The sequence below is a fragment of the Otolemur garnettii genome, unplaced genomic scaffold (genome assembly GCF_000181295.1).
Source record: "Otolemur garnettii isolate 467f Iridium unplaced genomic scaffold, OtoGar3 scaffold00029, whole genome shotgun sequence".
Lineage (NCBI taxonomy): Eukaryota > Metazoa > Chordata > Mammalia > Primates > Galagidae > Otolemur > Otolemur garnettii.
Genome location: NW_003852424.1, coordinates 16058435 through 16084205, shown reverse-complemented (window position 1 = coordinate 16084205; position 25771 = coordinate 16058435). Strand labels below are relative to the sequence as shown.

The following is a 25771-nucleotide window of genomic DNA, read 5'->3' as shown; positions in this document are numbered from 1 at the left end:
CTGAAAGTCCAGGCCAGCAAACTAGGACATGAAACTCCAATTAAAAGTTTTCTAGGCTCAGCGCCTATAGCTCAACCGGCTAAGGCGCCAGCCACGTACACCTAAGGTGGTGGGTTCAAATCCCCAGCCCGGACTCGCCAAACCACAATGACGGCTGCAACCAAAAAATAGCCGGGCGTTGTGGCGGGCACCTGTGGTCCCAGCTACTTGGGAGGCGGAGGCAGGAGACTCGCTTGAGCCCAGGAGTTGGAGGTTGCTGTGAGCTGTAATGCCACGGCACTCTGCCCAGGGGGACAGCTTGAGGCTCTGGTCTCAAAAAAAAAAAAAAAGTTTTCTAGATGAAAGTGATTCAACAATCCTTAATGAGAATGTATCTCATCTACTACCTAACCACTTATTCCAAACTCCTATGCATCCTTCAAAGTCCTGCTTCCAATGCCTTCCCAGATTGGTTGACTTGTCCATGGTCACATGGCTATCAAGCGGCAGAACTCATATTCAACTCCAGGCCCATTTGGCACCAGCGTCAGGGCTCTTAACCTTGGGTAACTACTTTCCTCAAGCTCAGAGCATCAGAGCTCATGAACAGCTCTTCTCTAACCCCATGAAGGAAGGATTCATTTGGTTGTTCAACAAATACTTACTGAGTGCCTACTGTGTGCAAGCCCCATGCATTGTGCTGAGGACTTGGCATTTGCCTGGGCTCAACCCTCACCTAGATCATGATCTGAGGCATGTGTCAATAAGTCAACAAATATGTACTAAAATGTCAGTTGAGCAAAGTGCTCTGAGGAAATTTAAAGGAGTTTAGGGGGCCAGGGAATCCCTAAGGGAGGGTTGTTCTTTAGCTAAAAGTGGCCCAGGAAGGTCTCTTGCAGGAGATGACACTTGAATGAAGATGCGAAAGATGACAATTCAGGGTAGGAGCTTTCCAAACGCAGAAAATAGCCCATGCAAAGGCCCCAGGGTGGGTCCAGGTATACTGGAGGCACAGTGAGGAGGCTCATGTGGCTGGAGCAGAGTGAGGGGGGAGAGAAAGAGGAGGGGAGGACAGGAGGAGATAGGGCAGGTCATGCAGGGCCTTATGGGCTCCAGTGAGGAATTTGGGTAAACTGAGTCCAGAGAGTGGCCATTCCCTGCCAGAGGGACCAGTGAGTCAGCAGACTGAGCCCTGGAGTTCCTAATTTCCATCTTTGTGCCTTGGTGTCCATGGAGGATGAGAACTGAGCCAGAAAGCCTGGGAGGTAGGGAAGAGTGACGGAGTGAGGCTGTACCTTTTAGAGGCTGAGTGTTGAGCCATCAACTCTACAAAATGGGAACTGTCATCACACTCACTGTCCAGAGGAGGATACTAAGGCACCAAGCACTTAAGTCATTTACCCAAAGTCAGTCAGGAAGGAGCTGATCTAGAACTTGTCCTTGGGCCTCCTGAGCCCCTGGCCACACTCTTGGGCCCTTGAGCACATGGTCTGGGTCTAGAGCTTACAGCAGCACCCCCTCTGCACCTCCCATGCTCTCTCTGAATCCCATGTGGCTCCCTGTTCCTTGCTTAGTCACACACTTGCTATGTCCTCAGGGAGGCTAGCTCCAGCCAAAGCAGCAGCCAGGTCCTGCCTTGTCACCTTGTTTCCTGCCAACCCCCCTGCCTGAACTGTCAGGGCATGGATTTTATCTGCCTTGTTCACTGCTGCCTCACTAGATCATCAAAGAAACAATCCCCCCCTCTGTCTACGCTACCATCATTCACCCCCTACACACAAGGTATAAAGAAGGCAGGTGTCCACCCAGGTTTGGTCAAACCTGGGGAGACCCTAGACATGGCCTGGCAAGAGAGGAAAGACCAACAGAAAGACACCAGGGGGTCTGAGCCCAGGTCAGTCACCAACTGTCCCTATAGCCTGGCCCAGATCCTGGTTCACACTGAAGAAATAGTGACAGAACAAAGAGAAGGTAAATTGGAAAATGCCCATGTGATCTTTAACACAATTATTAGTGTAGCCAACAGCCACAATCACAGCAGCACTTATCTGGCACCTACTGTATACCAGGGCAAAGTATCCAAGGAAAGCATGATTATGTCCCCCGATTTGCTCCCTCTAGTTTTTCTAGGGGAGAAACTGAGGCTTAGGAAGACCAAAGATCCTTCTCTCAACCAATGGAATGATTCATTCATTCATGATGCAACTAGTATTTATTGAGCATCTACTGTGTGCCAGACTGTGCACTAAGCACCTATGAAGTGTCCTGCCTTCCCAAATCCTCATCCTGAGGAGGTAATTCATTTCAAGGTGATAATGGGAGGGTGGGTAGGCTACTCGCCCAGAGTCAGAAGGCTCGGAGAGAGAACTTGATTTGAACTGCATTGCTGTGTTCCCATCAGTATGGGTGTCAGGGAGTGTGCACGTGCGTGTGCCACATGTGGTCACAAACATGCACCCAGGTGAAGGGGCAGCCTGTGTGTGCAGTTGGCATGAACATGTGCACACGTGGTGGTGGTGATGGTGCTGCTGCTTCATGGAGCAGCATTTCCCATCCATTTGGCATGAGACAGGGAGGGAGGACAGCTCAGACAGAGAGAGAGAGCGAGCAGGAGAGAGCAGGAGAGAGGGAGAGCAAGAGAGGGAGAGAGAGAAGAGAGAACGCTGACTCGGCCAGAATCCTAGCTTTCGTGATTTACAGGGCGCCTGGCCCTGGCGGGCTGAGGCACCTCCACCGCAGAGAGGGGAGGAGAGAGAAACAGAGAAAGGGAGACACGCCACAGAAACACAGAGAGGGAGAGACACAGGGAGAGAGATGGTATTTTTTAGGGGAGCAAATTAGAGGCCATCAAATCATGGTGATAGGGCCAGGACACGGGGAGTGCCCACCTGTCCAGGTCTGGACAAACTGCCAGATGAGAAGTAACCCCAAATCACAGTCCTACTGTGCCATCTGGGGTACTCTCTGGCCCTCTCTGAGTCTTAGCCCCTCTCCCATTCCTAAGAGGCTGGAGGGCACCACCCCCAGCCCTGGCTGAACCCTTCCCCCATTCCAGAATCCACATTGGATCAGGAACCTGCTACCTCTGCCTCCCCAACTCCCACCTACCACCTGGGCCAAATAAAGATCTATTAAATCAAACCAAAGTGAGGGCTGGGGGAGGGCTGCTCCCTGTCTCAGTTTCCCCACTGGAGAAATGGCAGTAAAAAGAGTACAGCTTTCACACAGAATGAGGTAAAGAAATGAAGGAGAATGAATGAATGAGGGAGGAGCCCAGACAGCCATGGGAGGAGGTGGCCTCTGCCCAGGCCCAGCCCGATGCCTGGCCTGGGGAATCCTCAGCGCCTGCAGCCAAGAGGGATTTGGCCCCAAACCCGGAATAACTAACTAACGTGGTGGTGGCAGCAAGCAGGAGGGTGGCAGGGAGGGAGGCCCAGTACCGGGTGAGCGGCCTTCCCGCCAGCAGGATTTATGGAAGCAACGGCAGGCAGCTCCACACAGTTCCTCTTAAGAGTAAAAGTGAAAAAGCATTTGAGTCACCACTGAGACTGGGACCAGGCTCCCAGAATGCTCCAGGGCCACACAGCTCCCCCCTCGTGGGCAGGGCCCAGGTGGCACAGGGCGGGCTGGCACCGGAGGCACCCCCCCCACCCCCGCCGGCCTCAGCTCCTGAGGAGGATCCGGGTCGGATCAGCTAAAAGGGAGCTATTTTAGGTTGGGCTCAGGTTGTAAAATTAGCTGGGGATGGGGGAAGAGGGAGGCCCAGAGACATAGACAGGGAGAGAGACAAGGGGAAGAGACACACAGAGACAAAGAGAGAAAAGAGATTGCAAGAGACAGAGACTCACTGGAGAGACAGAGAGACAGGGAGAAAGAGACAGAGAATGAGATAGATGGAGAGAGATTATAACTATGAGAGAGTCAGAGACGGAGAAACAGGCACACACACACAGAGACCAAGAGAGAACAACATGAGAGCAATTGGGGGCATGTGATTTAGAAGACTGAGACAGAATAGCCAGGAGTTGGGGGTCCTGCATATAGCAGTCAGGGTCCTTCCAAGCCCCCCACTACGGACCCTAGATCAGGCTTGGCCTTGGAGGAGCAGTGGGGATTCCACTGAGGCTACAGAGGAAGCTAAGTGATTTCAGGGCAACCGTCTGGGATGAGCGGTGGGAGTAAGTAGGAGAATCTAAGGGGAGAAGATCCCCTGAGCCTTCTATGTCTGTCTCTCAGTCTGTCTCTGTCTCTTTGCCTGTCTTTTGCATACAGCAACCCTGGATATTTTTAAATCTCTCCATTGTTTTATTTCCACCCCAAGCCCTCCTTTTGGCTGATCTTTGCCCTGTTCCTGGGGAAACTGAGGCAGAGCCAGCAAGTTCTCTGGGGCAAAGTCAGGGCTCCAGATCTTCCCACCCCCCTCCCCAGGCAACCTGCATGGAGCCATCTCTGACTAGTTCCCACAGGGGAATTCCAGGGTACACTGATGCCTCTACTCAGCCCCCTTGCCTGGCTCTCTTGAGCTAGTGTGGGAAGGGTGGGGGGTACCTCGGAGTTGCTCATTCCATCCCATATAAGCCCAGAGACCTTCCCAAGGTCACACAGCAAGCCCAGGTGAACCCTGGTTGTTCTTGAGAAGCTTCAAGGAGGTGCCTATTTGGGAGAATCCCCCCAAAAGTTGTTCAGAAAGGGAAACTGAGGCCTGGAGAGAGGCAGATAATTGTCCAAGGTCACTCAGAGTATCGTGGGGAAGATAGGCTTGAGACCCCCTCAGCACCAGCCCCCACATTCCCTGTGGGAAGGCAAGGACTCCCAGTGATAGCTGGTGGGGGCCAATGAGAAGGATTCTGCCACAAATGGGGACCCCAGGGTCACACATGGGGTAGGGTACCTAAAGCTTCAGCATCCACACACTCCCCACACAGTGCTGCTTAAGGACCCCTGGCTCTTGGCTGGAGTCGCACCTCCCAGTGCCTGAACTTTACACGATGGCCCTCTCTCCAGAAACAGCCTTAGCCATGTTGCCTCTGGGGAAACTGAGGCCAGATCTCACCAGCCTAAAGACACACAGTAAAATGGGGGTGGGGGCCAGATCTGGGAAGTAGAACTTGAAGTCTTGGGGTCTCCGAGGGAGTTGGAAGCCAGAAGGCTTCCCCTGGGGGAGCGGCCTGGGGCAGGGACAGCTGTCCCTTCCCCTTACACCCCTGTGATCATTGCACAAGGCTCAGCTGGGACTTTCTGGGAGCATGGCCAGGGGTGAGAGGCTGCAGGAGCCGGCAGGGGCAGGTGCCGGGCTGGCGAGGGCGTCCGCAGCGCCGCAGTGCCAGAGCCAGACCCTAGAATGCCCGCCTCCCAGCTCCTCTCAGCAGCCGCTCTAGAATCCAGAATTCATGCGGCGAAAATACCGGGACGGTGTTGGGGTGGGGAGGAGAAAGAGGGGACAGGGGACACCAAGCTGGAACGTGGAGCACCCTGCCCCCGCTCCTGGCGCGTCCAACTTCGAGCGCCCCCTCCCCCTCCACGCACACGTGGGCCAATAACCGGGGGACAGGCGGCCGAGGGCCAGGTGGACCCGCACAGCCTTGGTGGGGGGAGGATCGGGGACACAGCGGACAGGTCCTCTTCTCAAGAAGCCCAGGGTCCATCCACGACTCCCCAGATTGCAATTATCGGCAGGCTGGGCGCCTTACGCATAGCCCTGCCTTCGGGTAGCCGGAGGCGCCCCCTCACCGATATTCTCGAAGTGAAGGGGGGAGCGCGTCCCGAGTGGGGGTAGGGCAAGTCTGCAGAACGAGCCCCCACGTCCGGGAGGGGTAGAGAGAGGTCCTGAGAGTCGAAGGGTGGGGGGGGTGGAGAGGACAGAACAGGAGTCTCGGGTGGGGTGGGGTGGGTCCAGGGTAGGGGTCCTTAGCTAGACCCATCCCCCACTGGACCCCAGCCTTTGGAGGGGGCATCCTGGCCGGAGTGGCGGGAGGGACGCGCGCCTTTTTTGTCCCGCCTCCTTGGGCTTCAAAACTCCGGGCCCGGGATGCTGGGGGCGTGGGGCCGGGGCGCTGGGGGCGCGGGCGCGGGCCGTACCTGAGTCAGGCAGAGCGGGGACGAATACATCCCGGGCGCGGCGGGAGGCGCGGGCCGGCCGGAGCGGGCGCACTGAACTTACTGAGTCATTTTTCCAACCCCCCCCACCCCCCGCGGCCGAGGCCGGCGCGCTCTCCCCGCCGCCTCCTCCCTCGGTCTCCCTCCTCCCTCCCTCCCGTCTCCCTCTCCTGTGCCCGCCTCTCTCTCTCTCTCTCTTCCTCGCTCTCCTCTCTCGGTCTAGGTCTCTCTTTGGGTCTCTCTCTCCTCCTCAGTCTCTGTCTCTCTGTCTCTCTCCACCCTCTGACAACCTCCCTCCCTCCCCCAATTTTCTCCCCTCCCACCCTGAACCTCCCACTTCTCAACATCCAACTTTCAAAGAAACGAGGGAAAAAAGGGCGCCAGCGAGGAAGGAAAGCCTCCCCCCCTCCAAGTCTCACGGGCCCCCACCACTAACGCCAGAATTTCCAATCGCCAGCTGCCGGGGCTGGGCACTAGACCCGGACCAACGCGCTGCGGACGTCTGGACCACAGCAGGTCCCCTAGCGGGGAAGGGGGCACTGGACGGTTGCTGGACTTTTAGGGGCTAGAGGTGGATTTTTAAGCGCACCCCCACCCCTCGCCCGGAGCTGGCCGGGAAGTTAGAGAAACGAGCCAAGGGGGGGGAGGGAAAGAATGAAGAAGTGACGTGCGCAGAGGCCGGCGCCGGCGCGCGGCTTTCCCCTTAAAGATGTACACCCAGGGGTGCCTTGGGGGGGATATCCCAGAGCACTCTCTCTCCCTTCTCCCACCAGAGCCATACAGGGGCTACTGCTCCTCAGAGAGAAGGACTTGGGTCCCACGGCCCTCTCTTGGCCAGAAAGGCCTGAGAATAACGTGGGACACTCCAGGAATCTGCGGTCTCCAGCTGCTGCCAAAGGGGAAGGGGCAGGTTGGCCTAGCACCCTTGCACCGTCAATTTCCGCAGCATCCCAGGATGGCGTCCAGGAAGCATTTCCAGGTGGCCAAATAAGCCCTTGCAACCTCTTACCAAGTGTCCAGTAATTCCCACCAGGCCCTGCAGTGTGCCCATTTTCGGGATCCAGAAACTGAGGGAGGGTAGCCTATCTGGCTATGGTGCCCAAATTCTTAAAGCTCTGCTGTTCTCCCTCTAGAATAACAGGGCACAGACTTGGCCTCCCCAGAGTCTAAACCCCCCAGGGCATCTGATGACAGGAGCCCCAACTCAACAATCCTGAGTTCACTTCGGAATCCTCCCACCTTACTCAGAGGCTTCCATATCTCTCGTTTCCACTTCAGGTATCCTTCCCAATAAAGTGGCCCAAACAGTGCCCACCCCATGGGGTCAGTTGTTAAAAGCATAATGACCCTTAGTAGAGTCAATGTCCACTAAGACATTCTTAGAAAGCCTGGCCTTTTTGAGTCATCGCTATTGAGTGTCCTGAGGTCAAATGATACGCTTTCACCAACTGGGACAGCTAGCTGCCCCACGCCCAGAGGACACGCAAGATGCCTGTAGCCCTATTATCCTGTGTTACAACATAGGAAACTGAGGCTCAGAAAACAGACACCACTTTCCCAGGGTGAGACACCTGGGCTAGGAGTGGCAGGATTCACAGAGTGCATGTCCCCGGGCCCCGCTAGCTCCCTGGGCCCCGCTAGCTCCCCGCTGGGTAGGGGTGATGTTATTCAGACAGTGCTTAGCACATTGTGAGCACTCCATAAATATTTTTTTTAACCCACTGTGCACCAGTGGGGGGCATTTACAGCCCCAGGATGAGCCGGGCAGTGGCTCCAGCCTGTAATCCTAGCATTCTGGGAGGCAGAGGTGAAGGATCGTTTGAGCTCAGCAGTTCAAGCCCAGCCTGAGCAACACACCTGGTCAAGACCCCATCTCTACTAAAAACAGAAAAATAAGCTGGGCATTGTGACAGGCACCTGTAGTTCCAGCTACTCAGGAGGCTGAGGCAGGAGGATTTCCTGAATCCAGGAATCTGAGGTTGCTGTGAACTAGGCTGATGTCATGGCTCTCTAGCCTGGGCACCAGAGTGAGACTTTGTCTAAATAAGTAAGTAAATAAATAAATACAAACATACATGAATCCTCACGATGAATAAGTAGGAGGATGTCTGGGTATCTGAATGCCAACATAACATAAAGCAGTATTTTATTAAAGCATGCTATGAACACATATAAGGTAAAATCTAAAATTCACATTTAAAACATTTAAAAATTGAACTTGACTTCAGGACATTCTCCTTGCCTGCTGAAACCCTCCCCCACCCCAGATTCCATGCCCACCTCCATTGCCTGTAACTTTCAATGGGCAGTTTAGGATCCTTTCACACTAGAATTCCTTTTAAAGGTAAATTTGAGACAGCACAGATTGTCTCTCTAGGAACCTTAGTTTTCTCATCTGTAAAAATGGTAATGACTATAGAAAGCACCTTGGAAGACTGGGAAGATTGGAGTCCTTTAGACAGCATGATGTATGCAGGGTGTGTTAATATTACTGGTGGTGGTGGCAGCTGGTAGACTCTTCTGCAAGTGCATCAGCAGAGACAACTATCCCAGTTGAGTAGGAGGGGGCCTCGCAGCATACACAGTAGTGCACTAAATGCACAGAGCAGGGCAGTTGTGATGTAGGGTTGCTGCTGGCTCTGCTTCCTCCAGCCAGCAGCTTAACCTCTCAATGCCAACATGATGTAGCACTCTGGGAGGCCGAGGTGGGTGGGTTTCCTGAGCTCAGGATTTCCAGACCAGCCTGAGCTAGAGTGAGACCTCGTCTTTAAAAATAGCCAGGTGTTGTGGCAGGCACCTGTAGTCCCAGCTACGTGGGAGGCTGAGGCAGGTGGATTGCTTGAGTCCAAGAGTTTGAGGTTGCTGTGAGCTATGACACCATAGCACTCTACTGAGGGCAACAAAGTGAGACTCTGCCTCAAAAAAAAAAGGATGATGGCAGCTGGAAACCCTCTGGGTTTTGAGTGAAAATTACCTGAATTATGGTTATTGCAATGCCCTATGCATAGTAGTTTCTTTAAAAAACAGTTGGTGGATTTGGATCTCTGTGTGTGTGTGTGTGTGTGTGTGTGTATGTACATGTGTGTAGAGCCCAGAAGGTGGGTGTGTGATTCAGCTCCTGGCACTTTGGAGTATCTTCCCTACAATTGATTCACACTTAGGCTCTGCTATAATTGTCCCAGATACAAAAGGGTTGACCACTACTCAGTAACATTAATGCCAACTATTTGGAAGCATCTACCATGTCCACCTGTGAGGGGCCAATGCTGTAATCCTGGCATGGGCACAGGCTGGAATACAATGCAGGTGGATAAAACAAGACTTCCAAGTGGAGGGGCCACCAAGAGACACCCAAGAGGAAAGCAAGTTTCCTACTCTTGGCACTGTGGATATTTGGAAACAGATCATTTTCTGGGTAGGGCCATCCTGGGCACTGCAGGGTGCTGAGCAGCGTCCCTGGCCTCTACCTACTTCATGCCAGGAGTTCCTCCACTTCCCAGTCATGTCAACTACAAATGTCTTTAGATAGTGTCAGACATTCCCTGGGGACAGAATCACTCCTGGTTGAAACGCACTGTTGTAGACTCTGTAAGGAAACTCAAGACCTCATTTAGAATTTTTAAAAGAGTACACAAGTATTTATGAAAATATACATGTATCCTTTATGAAAATACAGATACTGTATCCTTTGTAAGAATATACATGTATCCTCTAAACGGATATGTATCTGTTACTTGTGCAAATGCTCTGACAACGCTCTGGATGGTAACGACCATGGAGTGGGGTGCATTTTTTTTTCCTTGGGATATTTTTGTTTCCTCTTCATATGTTCACCAATGGCTCATGTAATTGAAATGAAACTTCTGAAAAGTGAGTGTAATTCACACAGCAGCTCAGGCAGGGAGGCTAGTTCTCCCTCCCCTCAGAGTAACACCAAAGCTACTGTATCCAGAGAAAAAAGGAGGCAAGGATGTAGGGAAACATTTACATAGACACAGTGCAGTGTGCACTGGGCCAGCCCATGTGCTAAGCCCCTAGTACATGCATGGTGGTGCCAATACCACCTCCCTGCAGCCCTTGCAGGTGGTCTTGTTTGGTCTCCATTTTACAGATGAGAAACCAAGGCTCTAGGAGGGGCAAGAGAGATAAAGGTTAGCTATGACACTGGGGCTGGCAGAGATACACACACCACAACCACATAGAGACATACGCATCATACATCAATCACACAGACACAAACAGACAAATATACAAACATCACACAGACTGAAACAGATACAGAGACCCTATAAGACACACAAACACATTTAGACACATATAGAGAGACACAAACACACACAGAGACTCACATAAAAACAGACTCACACATACAGAGACTTGGCCTCAAACATCTCCTCAGAGAGGAGTGGGCATAAACACATGGACACACAGGCTCAAACAACCCCGAACCAACAAAACACAGACATACAGACTCAGCCACATGGACACATGGCCACAAACACAACACCCTCACAATTCCCCAAAAGATGACTTGACACACTGCCATCACACAAGTGCACACACAGGTATGAATACACAGACTCATCCACCACTACATCCACCCTTTCAAACAACCACACACACTTACAAACACACATACACCTAGAAGTGGGACCCTCACAGCATCCACACACAGGCACACAAACCATGCTCCTCTCACCATGGCTGTCTCCACCAACCCTCCCCAGAGCTGGGCTCTTCCCCTCACATACCCTGCAAGGACTTGGAAAGGGAGAAGGATGTGGTGCAGATGCCTGTGTCTGTGTAGTCATGCCTGGGTCTTCCTGGGTCTGTGTGCATCAGTGGGCATTCGTGTGTGCACCTGTCTGTGTAAAGTTATGCAGACACCTGTACATGAGGTTGTTGGGGTGGGTGCCTTCAGCCTAACTATATGCACTCGTCCTGCTGTGCACAGGCAGGGGTGGAGGGGTGCTGTGTCCTCAAGGCCAGGGCAGTCCACTGCCCAGGAATGCAATGGGAATGTGTGAGTGAGGCTGGAAGCAGGTGCAGAGGGTGGCCATAACTCCAGTGTGACTCCCAGTGTTTTGTGTTATGTGTCCCTGTGGGGACTGGTTCTTCATCCCTTCCCCAAAAGACCCCCGAAATGGGATAGGGGTTACAAGAAAAAAGTAGACTCTAGGTTGGCCTTCGGGTTTTCATATTTATAAAATTATATCAAACACACGGGGTGGGGTGAGGCGGGCATTCCCCTGGAGAAGAGACAACAACTCTGTGCCCGCCCCGACTGGTCCATTCCAGGGCAAGTGCAGGAGTAGGGCTGCGGACGAGTCCAGATGCCCCTCTGGTCTCTCCAGAATAGGGAGTAAGACGGGTCTCCTTGGCCACCCCCAAGGCTTGACCTGTGCTTCTGCAACCACCTACTCCTCGGGACTTCCACGGCCGCGGAGAGAGGGAGGACCCCCGCTGCCCCGCCCCCTGGGGCAGGTCCCCGCGCAAGCGCAGCCCCTGGCGAGCGACGTCTGCGCCAGTGATCGCATCCCGGCGCCACCTCGCGCCTGAACCTCAAGCCCTGACCACCTCGGGGTACCCCGAAGATGGGGGAAGTGGAAGGGCCAGGGAGCAGGGGGATGAGACGAAGAGACAGCTTTGTAAAGGTAGAGAAAGTGCCTGACCCCCAGCCAGCAGCCGGGGTAACAGGAAAAAAAGGAAAGCGGGGGCAAAGCCAGGGAGAGGGTAGGAGTCGGGGTGGGATGTAGACCCATCCCCAGGGATACTCGGAGCTAGAGTCACACGCACATAGCGACACCCAAATGTCCCATGGAGAACCGACACAGTACTCTACTCATTGGCAATCCCCGACAGCCACACACTCACATGGGGACATTCCACGGTCACCCAGGGACACACGGCCCCGGAGACTTACAACACAGACACACAGTTTCACAACACCACCCTGCAGGGACGCACCGCAAAGTCTCCCAGTTATTCAAAACAGACAACACTGTCCCACAGCCACACAATGCTTTAACCCACACACAACACACACAACCACGTGGATAAGCAGACACACACCAACACATAAAGGAGGACACGACGCGCCAGGACCCACGGACAGGTACGGGACCACCCAGCCGCACCGACCCAGGACGCTCCCGCAGATTCCGGTGCTGCCCCTTTTGGGACCACAGGGGACCCACACGCACCCCTCCAGGTGCGGACGACACTGCTGCCAGCAGAGCGAACACCCGAACCCCCAAGTGTACCCACTGCAGCTGACGGGCCTGAGGCGCGCCGGGCGGAGACCCGGTGATCCCTCCGGGCTAGGACCCAGAGCTAGCCACGATGGGTCTGGGGTCGGCCGGGGGGCGGAACCGGGGAGGCTGGAGGGGAGGGCAGGCCCGGCGGGTGCCCCTGCGCGGCGCCGAGCTCAGCCGCCCGCCAGGCTCCAAGTTCAAGGCGCCCGGCGGCGGCCGCGGCGCGCTCTCCGCCCCTCTCTGCAGCGGCCATTTTCCGCTAGCTGGCGCGCCGAGCTAGCCCGGGCCGGGGCACCCCACGGGGGCCGCTGCGAACCCTGCCCCATGCAGCCCCGCTGGACGCCCCCATTTGGCCCAGGCTCCCCAGCGGGCTGCGCGCTCGGGGGTCCTGCTCCCGGGACCGCGCCCTCCCGCCGCTTCAGGTCTGGCCCGGCCCGGGGAGGGGGCGGGGGGCCGGGTTATGGGGGGGCCTTCTCCCGAGAGCCCCGCCCTCCCCGCTAACTCCGCAGAGCCCGCAAGGGGCCCCCCACTTGGGGTCTCCCGCTGAGCCCCGCGCGCCAGCTCCGCCCCCAGCCAGAGGGGGGATCGTGGGTGGGGGTCCCGCGGCTATGGGCGAGGGGGGGGGTCCCTGCATCTAGCCCCTCCTCCAGACGGCCCCCGCCTCTTGCCCCCCAGACCTCGCAACTTTCGCCTGGAGCCCACGTACCACCCCAAAAAGTCCCCGGGCGAAAACGAAAGTGGGGGCGGCGACGTACCATGGCGCTGCTGCGAGGAGGCGAGGCCGGCGCCGGAGCGAGCGCGCTCGGTCCCCGGTGAGGGGGGGCCGGAGGCGGCGGGTGGAGGCGGCGAGGGAGGGCGCGCGGGGGAGGGAGCGAGCGCGCGAGGGAGGGGGCGCGCCGCGCCCGCCCCCCCGGCCCGCAGGACCCTCCCCTCGGCCCGCCCTCCCCCCAAGTCCCGCGCGCCGCCCGCGCCTCAGGCTGCTCCGAGCCGCGGCTCTGGCTGCGGCGGCTCCGGCTGCGGCTCCATCCCTGGCCCGGCCCGCGCGAGGAGCGGCCGGGCCAGCGGCTCTGGCGGCTTCGGGTCGTCGGGCCCTGGCCCCGCTGGCTGCGGAGGGAGCGGATCCACCTTCGCCACGGCGCGCGCGCGCTCGCTCACACACACACACACACACGCAAGCGACTCGGGGACACAGGAGGGCCAGGCCTCTTCGACTACACACGCGGACACACACCGCACACTGACGCGGGCAGACCCAGCGCCTGAAGCGCTCTACTGACACACAACCTGTGGGTGTTACCGAGACACACGAGGACCCACACTTAGGACCGGTGGGGTGTTCCGGACACACACCTCCTACAGGAGGCCAGTACAGATGCACATTCACAATCTGCGGCGTGTCACCCAGAGACTCACACAGACTGACACCTCGGACCTCGGACTGACCCACTCATAGACCCCCAGGACCCCTCTGCCAGCTGTCCTGGACCATGACTGCAGGTGTCATGGATACACGCAGTTACACACACGCACAGCGTGGAGACAGAACAGACTGGGACACAGACTCCAACACCGAGGACGACAGACCTAGGAACAGCCCCTTGCGGAGGAGAGTAGGCGCCCCCTACCCCGGTCGGGATTAATGGCCAAGCCTCCGCAGCGGGGGAGAGGCCGGGCCGAGGTGGGTCAGTGCCCCCGCCCCTGCCTCAGGAGCTGCTGCCGGTTGGGACGGGTTGCTGCAGCGCGCCCCCCTCCATCCCCCGCGCGCTCCGCAGTCTCCCCTCCTTTGACAGCCGCAGAGTACGCGCCGCCCCCTCCCCTCCAGCTCTGCGTCTGGCGCAGCTGGGGAGGTTGGGGTTGTTGGGGGAGGTTGGGAGGCCTAGAGGGTGAAGGGAGGTTGCATTATCGTCCTGCCTACGACGACCCTAGTTCTCCCTCCTAGGGGTCCAGGATTTCCCCTTTGGGAGTTACCTGCTTCTCCAGGGAGGATACCAGGGTTAGGGTGATGACAACAGCTCTACCTACATAGTAGGTGCCCAGTAAGTATTAGGCACATGCTATGTCTCTCAGCCATCTCAGGAGCATTCACAGTGTCCCGTCTCCTTAGGCGCTGAGATTTTCTTATTCCTTTACACATTCCTCTTTACATATTGCAGAAGAAACAAGTGAGATTTAGAGAGGGGAACTCACCTTCCTTAGGTCAGCCAGCAAGCCTAAAGCCTCTAACCCTTTCTTTCAGGGTTCTCTGCGGGGGCGGCAGGCAGGGAGGTTTCTGGAGGCCTCCTCCCTTCGCACTGATTTAAAGGATGTGCTGGCAAGGGCAAGGGAAGGGTTAACAGGTTAAAGACCCCCCCCCCCATCTCTAATCTGCCGCTGTTAATTCCCAGCTCCTATCCGCATTCCCTCCCCAGCTTCAGGAATTAGGTACATGGAAAAAGGGAGGGGAAGGAGGGATGGTTTGATAGCAAAGCAGGGATTGGGGTCCACAGGGCAGTTAATGGAGGGCACAGAGGTGGCTGACGCCAGGGCTCAGTTTAGTGTGTCTTACTCATCTTTTTCCCCCAAGGAGCCGTCCCTGGGCCTGCCTACTCCCCCTGCCCCCAACCCTGCCAAGCTCCACCCCAAAGCCTAACCCTACTCCTAAGGCTGAGGGGAACTTCCCTTTCTGGGATTCAAACCTAGGCTGCTTGCATATGGCTAAGTGCTTTACAGGAGCCTACTCATTTGCACCTTGCTGATGTGCTTTGAGGTGGGTGCTATTCCCTTCATCCCCTCACTTCCTCATCCACTTACTAAATGAGGAAACTAAGTCTCAGAGAGGTTCAGACACTTGCCCAATGTCACCTGGCTGGTAAGTGGTGATGGTCAGAGCACCTAATTTTAACCTCTTTTGTAATCTGAATAGGCGTAGAATTGCCTACATCATCCACCATAAAGCCAACATAATAGGATATAAACAGAAGAAGTTGCTGTTCTAATTTTTAGGCCCATAGGTTAGTTTTGCTTGCTTTGAATTTTATATAGTGGAATCATACAATATATACTCCCTGTATCTGATGACTTTTATTCAACATAATATTTTTGAGATTAATTTATGCAGTAGAGCAGTTTATTCTTTCCATTTCATTATATGAGTATACCACAATTGTTGTTCCCTTCTCTTATTTATGGACATAAAGTTTATTACCAGGCTTGACACCCATAGCACAGTGGTACGGCACCAGCCACATACACCGAGGGTGGTGGATTCGATCCCGGCCTGGGCCAGCTAAACAACAATGACAACTACAGCAAAAAATAGCCGGGTATTGTGGCGAGCACCTGTTGTCCTAACTACTTGGGAGGCTGAGGCAAGAGAATTGCTTAAGCCTAAGAGTTTGAGGTTGCTGTGAGCTGTGATGCCACAGCACTCTACTGAGGGTGACACAGTGAGACTGTCTCAAAAAAAAGTTTATTTACAGTTTTTACCTATTATGAATAAAAGTACTATGAATATTATTGTAAAAAAAGAATTTTTCACATCATCAAGTCATGGTTCCTTTTTGCTTAATATTTCTTCTCTCAATCTGTCTGTTTCCTCTCACATTTTATAATAAGCAGCAAGAAGAAAACCAGGCTGCACTTTCAACACTTTGCTGGAAGTTCATCTTGTTTAAATGTCCAAGTTAATTGGTTATAAAATTCTGCTTTCCACATAACTATAGGATACAACTCTGCTATGTTTCTGCCCATATATAACAAGGATCTTCTTTCCTCTTTATGTATTTACTTGCCATTTTTCTGCTCTAGAACATTCCCAAGAGACAGACTGATTAGCATATTTAAAAGGTTTAGCCTTCCTGGGACAAAAGAAAAGTAACCAAACAATAAGAACATTCCATGTTTTGCAATCATTAAAAGACAGTAAAGATTTTTAAATTGATAAAACTTGGTGCTGGTGAGGATGTGGTGAAACTGGCATTTTCATAATTGCTTGGAGGTGAATGTGTACATGACTTAGGAAAGCAGTTCGGCATGGATGAAACAGGCCTAAGACAAGTTCAGACCTTATGGTCTAACTTCTGGGAGTCCATTCTAAACTTATGAAAAAGTATATATGCCCCCAAATGTTCATTACCGTATGCTCATGATATAGAAGGTCTTTTTCTTTTACCATTATTGCCCCTCGAGGTACTTTTAGACATTTTTTCCTAACCACTCTGCATGAAAATGTAATGCCACAGATATACTGTGTGTTTATTCATATACTATACATACATTTGTGTTTTGTATATTAAGAGTAAGAATTTTTTTGTCACCTCTCAAGGACCAACTTTTGCCCCTGTTGAGAATGCATACTATAAATAATGCTTTCTGATGGAATGTGATATCATTATTTATTTATTTTGAGACAAAGTCTCCCTTTGTCGCCCTCAGTAGAGTGCCATGGCGTCATAGCTCATAGCAACCTCAAACTCTTGGGCTTAAGCAATTCTCCTGCCTCAGCCTCCCAAGTAGCTGGTACTACAGGCTCCTGCCACAATGCCCAGCTATTTTTTAGAGATGGGGTCTCATTCTTGCTCAGCCTGGTCTCAAACCTGTGAGCTCAGGTAGTCCACCTGCCTCAGCCTCCCAAAGTGCTGGGATTATAGGCATGAGCCACTATGCCCAGCCCTTGTGATATCATCTTTTAAAAAGACAACCACTCAAAAGGAAAATGTGCAAAAGGCATGAAAAGACACATTACAAAAGACAAAACATAGGTGGCTGACAAGTACATAAAAAGATGTCCAGTTTCATTAGGAATCAATGAAATGTATATAAGGTCATAGTGAGACCTATTTTATCCTCCCTTCTGTTGCCCCCAAATTAAAAATGTCCAACAATAACATGTGCCAGAGGCTGTGGACATACAAGATTCTTCTACACTGCACCCTCTTTGGAAAGCAAACTGACATTAACCACAGCACTGAACATTCATGTGCCACATAACATGGCCTTTGCTCTCCCATATACAAAGTTCACAAGAAGCTCTTGCTCACTGCCACAGGAAACGTGCCCCAGAATGTTCATCACTGTACTATGAAATGCAAAACCCCAGAAACAACACAAATGTCCATCCCTGAGAGAATGGGGAAATGCACTGTGGGAAATTCACCAAATGGCTTATTAGTTAGCAGTCACATTCTCCAACCACAGTCAAACAACACAGGCCAAACTAGTGATAGAATATCAAGTGGAGAAGCTCCCATATCCTCTTGATGAAGTTCTAGTAGCTAAAATGAAATGGCATTCTTTTTGAGGTACAATTATTTTTACTTTTTTTTTGAGACAGAGTCTCATTATGTCACCCTTGATAGAGTACCATGGCATCACAGCTCACAGCAACCTCAAACTCTTGGGCTTAAGCAATTCTCTTGTCCCAGCCTCTCAAGTAGCTGGGACTATAGGTGCCCGCCACATACCTGGCTATTTTGTCTTTTTCAGTTGGAGTTGTCATTGTTGTTTTTTAGCAGGCCTGGATGGGCTTGAACCTGCCAGCCTTGGTATATGTGGCTGGTGCCCTTACTCACTAAGCTACGGATACCTGCCAAGGTACAATTATTTTTAAGCAAGGAAAAGGCCAAATACTGGATTCGTGAGTGTGGTAAACTTTGAGGGGAGGGGCCTAGGGAGCAGAATGGGGGAGATATGTTTTGGGGTGTGGGTTACTGTGAAAGTTCTGTTTATCCTGGTGGTGTTGAGTTGGTAGGTATTTTATAGCAAATGTATACATTTATTAATAAATGAAAAAATGATGAGAATAAATCATGAGTTAGAATGAGATAAGACTCATTTCATCATCTAACACCCAGGTAAATAGGTAAATAACTAACTTAAAATAAGAACGGACTGAGAATCAACTGGAGTCGTATGCAGGGTAGGAGTTTGTTTGCCACTGAGAACAGTGCTTCGTACATAGTAGGTACTCAATAAATACTTGTTGAATAAATAAAAGTCTCAGAGGGGCCAAAAGCCTTCTAAAATCTCATTTTAAAAGAATCATATTTGTGTACTATATATCTATTAAATATGTACTATGCATTATATTATATAGTATACATAATATATGTTTATATAAAATGTATCTATTTCATATTTAAAAGAATCATATACACTTACACATACATCAGAGTTTGTCTACTACAATACTGATATGGACCAATCTCCAAGATATTTTGCTATGGAGTATAATTTTTTTTTAAACCCTAAGAACAGGGTGGCACCTGTGGCTCAGTGGGTAGGGTGCCAGCCCTATATACCAAGGGTGGCAGGTTCAAACCCAGCCCTGGCCAAACTGCAACAAAAAATAGCTGGGTGTTGTGGTGGGCGCCTATAGTCCCAGCTACTCAGGAGGCTGAGGCAAGAGAATCGCCTGAGCCCAGGAGTTGGAGGTTGCTGTGAGCTGTGACACCACAGCACTCTACCAAGGGCAATAAGGTGAGACTCTGTCTCTAAAAAAAAAAAAAGAAAGAAAGAAAAAAAACATGCTTAATTTGACCAAAGAAAATAAAAGCCCAAGAACAGTGGTTCATGCCTGTAATCCCCACACTCTGAGGCAGGGGATTGCTTGTTGCCAGGAGTTTGAGACAAGCTTGGGCTACATAGCAAGACCCTCAAAAATTTAAAAAATTAGCCAAGCATGGTGGCATACACCCGTGGTCCCAGCTAATCAGGAGGCTGAGAGGCAGGAGGATCACTTGAGTCCAGAAGTTGGAGGCTGCAGTGAGCTGGAATGACTCCTTCTCACTCTAGCCTGGGCGACAGAGTGAGACGCTCTTTGTTTTTTTGTTTTTGAGACAGAGTCTTACTCTGTCACCCTGGGTAGAATGCCGTGGCATCATAGCTCACAGAACCTCAAACTGTGGGGCTCAAGCAATCCTCTTGCCTCAGCTTCCCAAGTAGCTGGGACTATAGGCACCTGCCACAACTTCCAGTCTAGTTTTAGAGAGAGGGGTCTCGCTCTTGCTCAGGGTGGTTGAAGTCCTGAGCTCAAAGGATCCACCTGCCTCAGCCTCCCAGAGTGCTAGGATTACAGGTGTGAGCCACGGTGCCTAGCTGAAACTCTAAAAAAGAAATTAAAAAAAATCCAAGTCGCTAAATGATAAAGACATGCTTATAACATTTATGTAAGAAAAATATAAGCAAAGCCACATAGCACCATAACTACAGATATCGCCCTCGTGAGGTAGGGAGTATGCTTGGTCTCATTTTGAAGAACTGAGGCCCGAAGAGTCACTTTCTAACTATCCAAAGTGACTTACTACTCAACTCTGCCACCATCGCACAAGAGAAACCATAGGCAATACATAAACAAATGGGCATGGCTATGTGCCAGTAACATTCTTTTGTGCCTAGCTTCTTTCACTCAGCATAATTATTTTGAGGTTCATCCATGTGGTGGTGTACCCGTAGTTCATTCCTTTGTTGCTGATTACTACTCCATTGCATGGCTATGTTTTCATCTGTCTACCCATTCTCCTGCTGATGGATATCTGAGGAGTTTCCGATTCTGGACTATCACAGTCAAAGCCACTAGAAACCTTAGGGTTTAAGGCTTTGTAAGAACATTTGCTTTTGTTCCTCTTGGGCAAATGTTTGGGAATGAGATGGGTCATACAGTGAATGCATTTCTTTAAAAATCTCTGTATGGGCTCGGCACCTGTGGCTCAAGTGGCTAAGGCACCAGCCACATACACCTAAGGTGGCGGGTTCGAATCCAGCCCGGGCCCGCCAAACAACAATGATGGCTGCAACCAAAAAATAGCCAGGCGTTGTGGCGGGCACCTGCGGTCCCAGCTACTTGGGAGGCTGAGGCAGGAGACTCACTTAAGCCCAGGAGTTGGAGGTTGCTGTGAGCTGTGATGCCACGGCACTCTACCCAGGGGGACAGCTTGAGGCTCTGTCTCAAAAATAAAAAATCTCTGTATGGCCATACGCTTTCATTTTTTCTTGGGTAAACACCTAGGAGTAAAATGGTTGTATGTGTGTATTTAACTTTTTAAGAAATAGTCAGACTCTGGCAGCACCTGTGGCTCAAAGGTGTAGGGTGCTGGCCCCATATGCCAGAGGTGGTGAGTTCAAACCCAGCCCCTGCCAAAAACCACAAAAAAAAGAAAGAAAGAAAGAAAGAGTCAGACTCTTTTTCAAAGTGGTTGTACTGTTTTCATGCCCACCGGCAGCAGATTGAGTGCTCCAATTGCTCTACACCTGGTGGAAGAGATTGAACACACAGACAAGCAGATGCGTAATTTCAGACCCCCCCCCCCAAGAGTGAGGGGATATGGCTGATCAGTTGGCAGTGGGGGTGAGGGAGCAGTCCTGCTGAGGGTTAAATGTAGCAGGAGTTTAAATTTTATTGCAATGAACCCCCAGGAACCACAGGGCAACTTCAACAAGAACCTTTTATTGTGATACTGAGACCAAAAAGTCCTGGACAATTTAAAAATTGTCCAGGACTCTGGAAGATTTGGTTGTAGAACATCCAGACCTCCCTCTCTTCTCCAGACCATTGGCATTGTCACTTCCCTGATGTAGCAGGGTGGCCAGTACCCAGAGTTGAGGGCTTGCCCTCAGGATGCTGTCACTTTTTTTTCTTTCTTTCTTGAGGCACTGTCTGGCTCTGTTTGTCCAGGCTGGAGTGCACTGGTGCTATTACAGCTTTCTATAGCCTCAAACTCCTGGGCTTAAGTGATCCTCCCTCCTCAGCCTCCTGAGTATCTGGAACTATGGGTGTGTGCCAACATATCCAGCTTTTTTCTTTTATTTTTAATTTTGTAGAGAAGAGATCTTTTTATTTTGCCTAGGTTGGTCTCAAACTCCTGGCTTCAAGTGATCCTACTACCTTGGCCTCTCAAAGTACTGGGATTATAAGGTGTGAGCCACCTCACTATAACTAGATCTCTAACATCAAACCCTATGTTGATCCTAAGTGGTCTCCATATGTATCCAGTGGGGCCAGATTGCCAGAGGACAGCTGGAGTCTTCTCATCCTTGTTCCCCTTTGACACAGGGATTAAATTTCTGCATGTCTACCTTAAAGAATGAGGAGAGCAGCTCAAGGCACAGACAGAAGCTTCCCAGCCTGGGTTCACATCCTGGCAGTGTGACCCCAGGGCAAGTCACCTCCACCTGCTAAGGCTCAGTTTGCCCATTTTTTTTTTTTTTGAGACAGAGCCTCAAGCTATCCCCCTGGGTAGAGTGCCATGGCATCACGCTCACAGCAACCTCCAACTCCTGGGCTCAAGTGAGTCTCCTGCCTCAGCCTCCCAAGTAGCTGGGACTACAGGCGCCCGCCACAACGCCTGGCCATTTTTTTGGTTGCAGCCATCATTGTTGTTTGGCGGGCCCAGGCTGGGGATTCGAACCCGCCACCTTAGGTGTATGTGGCTGGCGCCTTAGCCGCTTGAGCCACAGGCGCCGAGCCAGTTTGCCCATTTGTTAAATGGGGGTGGAGGATCACAGAAGTAGTAGTGAGGATGAAATAAGTTGATATATGCAAAGAGCCCAGAAATAGTACCTAATACACAGTGAGTGATATAGAAGAAAGTGTTACATGGAGATGAACTTAGGCTGTCCACTACAGCTCTGCCCTAGCAATTAGAAACAACCTCAGTGTCCAACAGCAGAGGATTGTTGAGGAAATTTTGCAGAATGGCAAAGGAAGTCAGGGTTCCAAAAACTGTCAGCAGTGTGGGATACTTGCTGGCGATGTGATCTTTATAGGGGACAAATTAGGATCCTTATATGAACCATACTTTTAATAATAAGCATGAACATATTTCATGCCCAGCACTGTTTAAAATTAAATCAAGGGTCTGCAAACTTTTTAGGTAAAGAGTCAGAGAGTAAACATTTTCTGCTTTGTGGGCCATACAGTCCCTATTGTACCTACTTAGCTCTGCCCTGGTAGCACAAAAGTCACCATAGGCAGCATGTCCATGAATTGGTGTGGCTGTGTGGCAATAAAACTATTTACAAATACTGAAATAGGAGGCACACATACTTTCCTTCCTTCCTTCCTTCCTTCCTTCCTTCCTTTCTTTCATTCTTTAGACACTGTCTCACCCTGTTGCCCTCAGTAGAGTGCCGTGACATCACACCTCACAGCAACCTCCAACTCTTGGGCTTAGAGGATTCAGAATCTCGCTTTGGCTATTTTTGGTTGCAGTTTGACTGGGGCTGGGTTTGAACCCTCCACCCTCGGTACATGGGGCCAGGTTCCTACCCACCGAGCCACAGGCACCATCAACACATACTTTTCACATGTCACAAAATAGCCTTTTGATTTCTTTCAATCACTTAAAATAGTGAAAACAATTGCAATGTACTCATGTATTATACAAAAAAATCTGGCCCTTGAATTGCAGTTTACAGACCCCTGCATTCACTTTTTTCTTTTTTTAAAATTGAGACAGAGTCTCACTTTGTCACCCTTGGTAGAGTACACTTTTTTTGTGTCATAGCTCACAGCAACCTCAACCTCAAGTGATTCTCTTGCCTCAGCCTCCCTAGTAGCTGGGACTGCAGGTGCCACAACAGCCAACTATTTTGTTCTTGTTGTTTAGCAGGCCCGAGCCAGGTTCAAACCCCCCAGCCCCAGGGCATGTGGCCAGTGCTCTAACCACTGAGCTGCTGGCACCCAGCCCCCTGCATTCACTTGTTGCCACAGCTCCAGGGTGTGGAAAGTAATAGCAACAGGCCCATTTTACAGGATAGAAAAATGAGGCACAGAGAGGGTGAGGGATTTGCCCAATGTCACAAAGCCAATGCATGAGTCATTGTGAAAATTTTGAGATACCTAAAAATCAAGAAAAGTAAAATCCATGCAGATAGAAACAAATGAATCCCTCCCGCAACACTGAGCTCAGCAAGTTGAAACTTGTACAGGTGAATCAGAATGGCTGCTGCCAACTAGTTTCTTAAAAGCGAAATAATGGACGATATCACAGTCTGTCTCCAAACTTTGGTGGTGACCCATGTAAGTGGTAAGCCTGGGATTTGAATTTGGGCAAGTTGACTCACAAAACCCATCTTCTTAATGCCCAGATGGCTCCACCCTGTACAAAAAAGGTCAGGAATGCAAAGAAGTTTGGTGGGAGAGAAGAGACCAGGAGGAAAGAGGTCAATGGCTCATGTTGACCTTTTTTTTTTTTTTTGCTACACATTTTTTTTTCTTTCTCCATTTTTCTACAAGGGATGTGATAATTGGGGGTAGAGGGAAGATAAGACTTCACAACAAAAGCTACTAAGCCCAACTTTGCAGTTTGTTGACCCTTCACACATTTCCTTTGCAAAGCACGCTCAGTCATCCCTTGATGATGAGAAGTCCTGGGAGGTGAGCAGCAGCAGATATCATTAAGCCCATTTTATAGATGTGGAAATTGAGGCCCACAGGTGGCCCTGAAGCCATAATAACTGCTTACACAGTGCAAGCAGCAGTTTCCGGCTATTATCCCATTTGATGCACCAACAGCCCTGAGGGTGGCAGAGGAGGCTTCATTAGCTCTTTTGATAGAAGAGGCCTCAGATGAAGGAAATTACTTGTCTGTTCCAGGTCACAGAGTAAGCAAGCTAGTGTGGCTTGATCAGCTGGGGTCATGCCCCCAATTTTGGGCTCCAGGATTAGGAGGAACTCAGGCTCCCTGCCTTTCCCTGAAAACTCAGGGCAGAAGTTTCCAGAGCAAAGACCAATGAGAGGGTTAGATGTGCCCAGATGGACTTCACCATGCCAGGGGGGGGTCCCTCCGTCATGGCTTCTGATCTCAGCTGTTTGGTGTCACTCTCCAGGACTTGGGGTCCAAGTTTCAATTTGCATATTCCTTGCCTGTTGTATGCCTCCTTTGTGTTTTGTTTTGTTTTTATAGAGACAGAATCTTGTTCTGACACTTAGGCTAGAATGCAGTGGCATGATCCTAGGTCACTCCAACCTCAAACTCCTGTGCTCAAGCGATCCTCCAACCTCAGCCTCCCAAGTAGCTGAGACTACAGAAGTGCACCACCACACCTGGCTAATTTCTCTATTGTTTGTATTTATGGAGTCTTGCTATGTTGCCCAGACTGGTCTTGAACTCCCAGAGATCCTCTTGCCTTGGCTTCCCAGAGACTAGGATTACAAGTGTCAGCTGCTGTGCTTGGCCTGAGATTTTTGTTTGTTATTTTTGGCCTAGGTGCCAACATGGTCCTCCTATAGGTCCAGGGGAGCCCAAGACCAGATCCATGGTTGCCCAAGGAGATGCTGAGATGGATGGGAAGGGTGTTTGGGGAGGAAGGAACGGCCTATGTGGAGGTCCAGAGGCTGTAGTAACCTGACGGGGACTCCAGGGCCTGTCTGATACCCTGTGAAGGGGCCACCCCCTTTGGTCTTCTGCAAAATGCAGGGATGGGGGTGGAAAAGCCTCTGTTCTCCTCTTGCACACTCCCACCTCCAGCTGCTAAGCATGGCCAGGAGCATGCCCAGCCAAGGCTTGGCTCCAATGCCTGCTTCCTGCCAACAACTCTCCCCTCCTTTTGATTCTGTTGGAGGAGTGGGGTGTATGTGTGTACATACACGCAACTACTCTCCATCTGCCCCCATCGCTAGTAGGAGGAATGTGACATGGCCGAAAGCCCAGGTCCCTGCTGTCCTCGCCAAGTATGACATGGCCAAACTGGGGACCTTCTGAGGATAGCACTCTCCCCATGACCAGGTACAGGGGGCATGGAGGGGATCCATGCCCCTGTTTCCCCTCTGGGAGGGTAGCAGGACTACTGAAGAGACCCATGACCCTCCAAGGCTCAGCATTTCCCAACCTTCTACTACCTGTGATCGTCTGTTCATCACTGAAAACCTTGGAGGTGCTGGGTATCCCTTGGCAAAGAAAGTCTAATCATTACTGCATTAATGTACACAGCTATGATTTAATAAAAAAAAAAGAGAGAGAGACAGAGAGAGATTCTAAGCTAAAGTAAGGACCCTAGGCCAGAACTGGGGGGAGGGAACGCACCAGGCTTTATGCCCCCTCCCCAACCCAGATGGCCTGAGCCATCCTCTATGTGGGATGGGGACCCACCTATGTAGACCCTTGCCATCTCCGAGAAAGAGACCCCCTGTGGAATGACCCCCAGCCAGAACTGAGGCTCAGGAACCCACCTACGTGCAAAGGGTTTGCTTGAACCCTGAAACTTTCCCACAAACAAAAGCATGGCCACTACCCTGTTTAACTCCCCTCCTCTGATTTGAGAAGAAAATCCTTTGAACACATAAATAGCTATTAACGTGACAAGGGGGCTGGCAGTCACTGGAAGTGTGGTGCCTCCTTGGCTTCTCTCTTCCAGCTCAGTGGACCCCTGGGGTTTGCCACCACCACCTCTGGGCTTGAGGCTAGAAGTTAAAAAAGCAAGATAGGGACTGAGCTGGAGCATGGAGGGAGAAAAAGATAATTACA

General features: G+C 51.4%; 1 protein-coding gene across 5 annotated transcripts in view; it reads right to left on the bottom strand.

Annotated features, from left to right (window-relative positions):
- The window catches only part of NFIC (nuclear factor I C), a 75631-nt gene extending 62431 nt beyond the window's left edge, over positions 1-13200 (bottom strand). For 3 of the 5 annotated variants that reach the window (XM_003788732.3, XM_003788730.3, XM_003788731.3), the window contains exon 1: positions 6058-6170. In XM_003788732.3, coding sequence (XP_003788780.1) covers positions 6058-6087 — 30 coding nt within the window. In that variant the 5' untranslated portion in view covers positions 6088-6170. Of the gene's footprint in view, positions 1-6057; positions 6171-13084 lie in introns of those variants that run through there. The other 2 variants (XM_003788734.3, XM_003788733.2) reach the window with 1 other exon arrangement.
- Positions 13201-25771: the final 12571 nt, after the last annotated feature.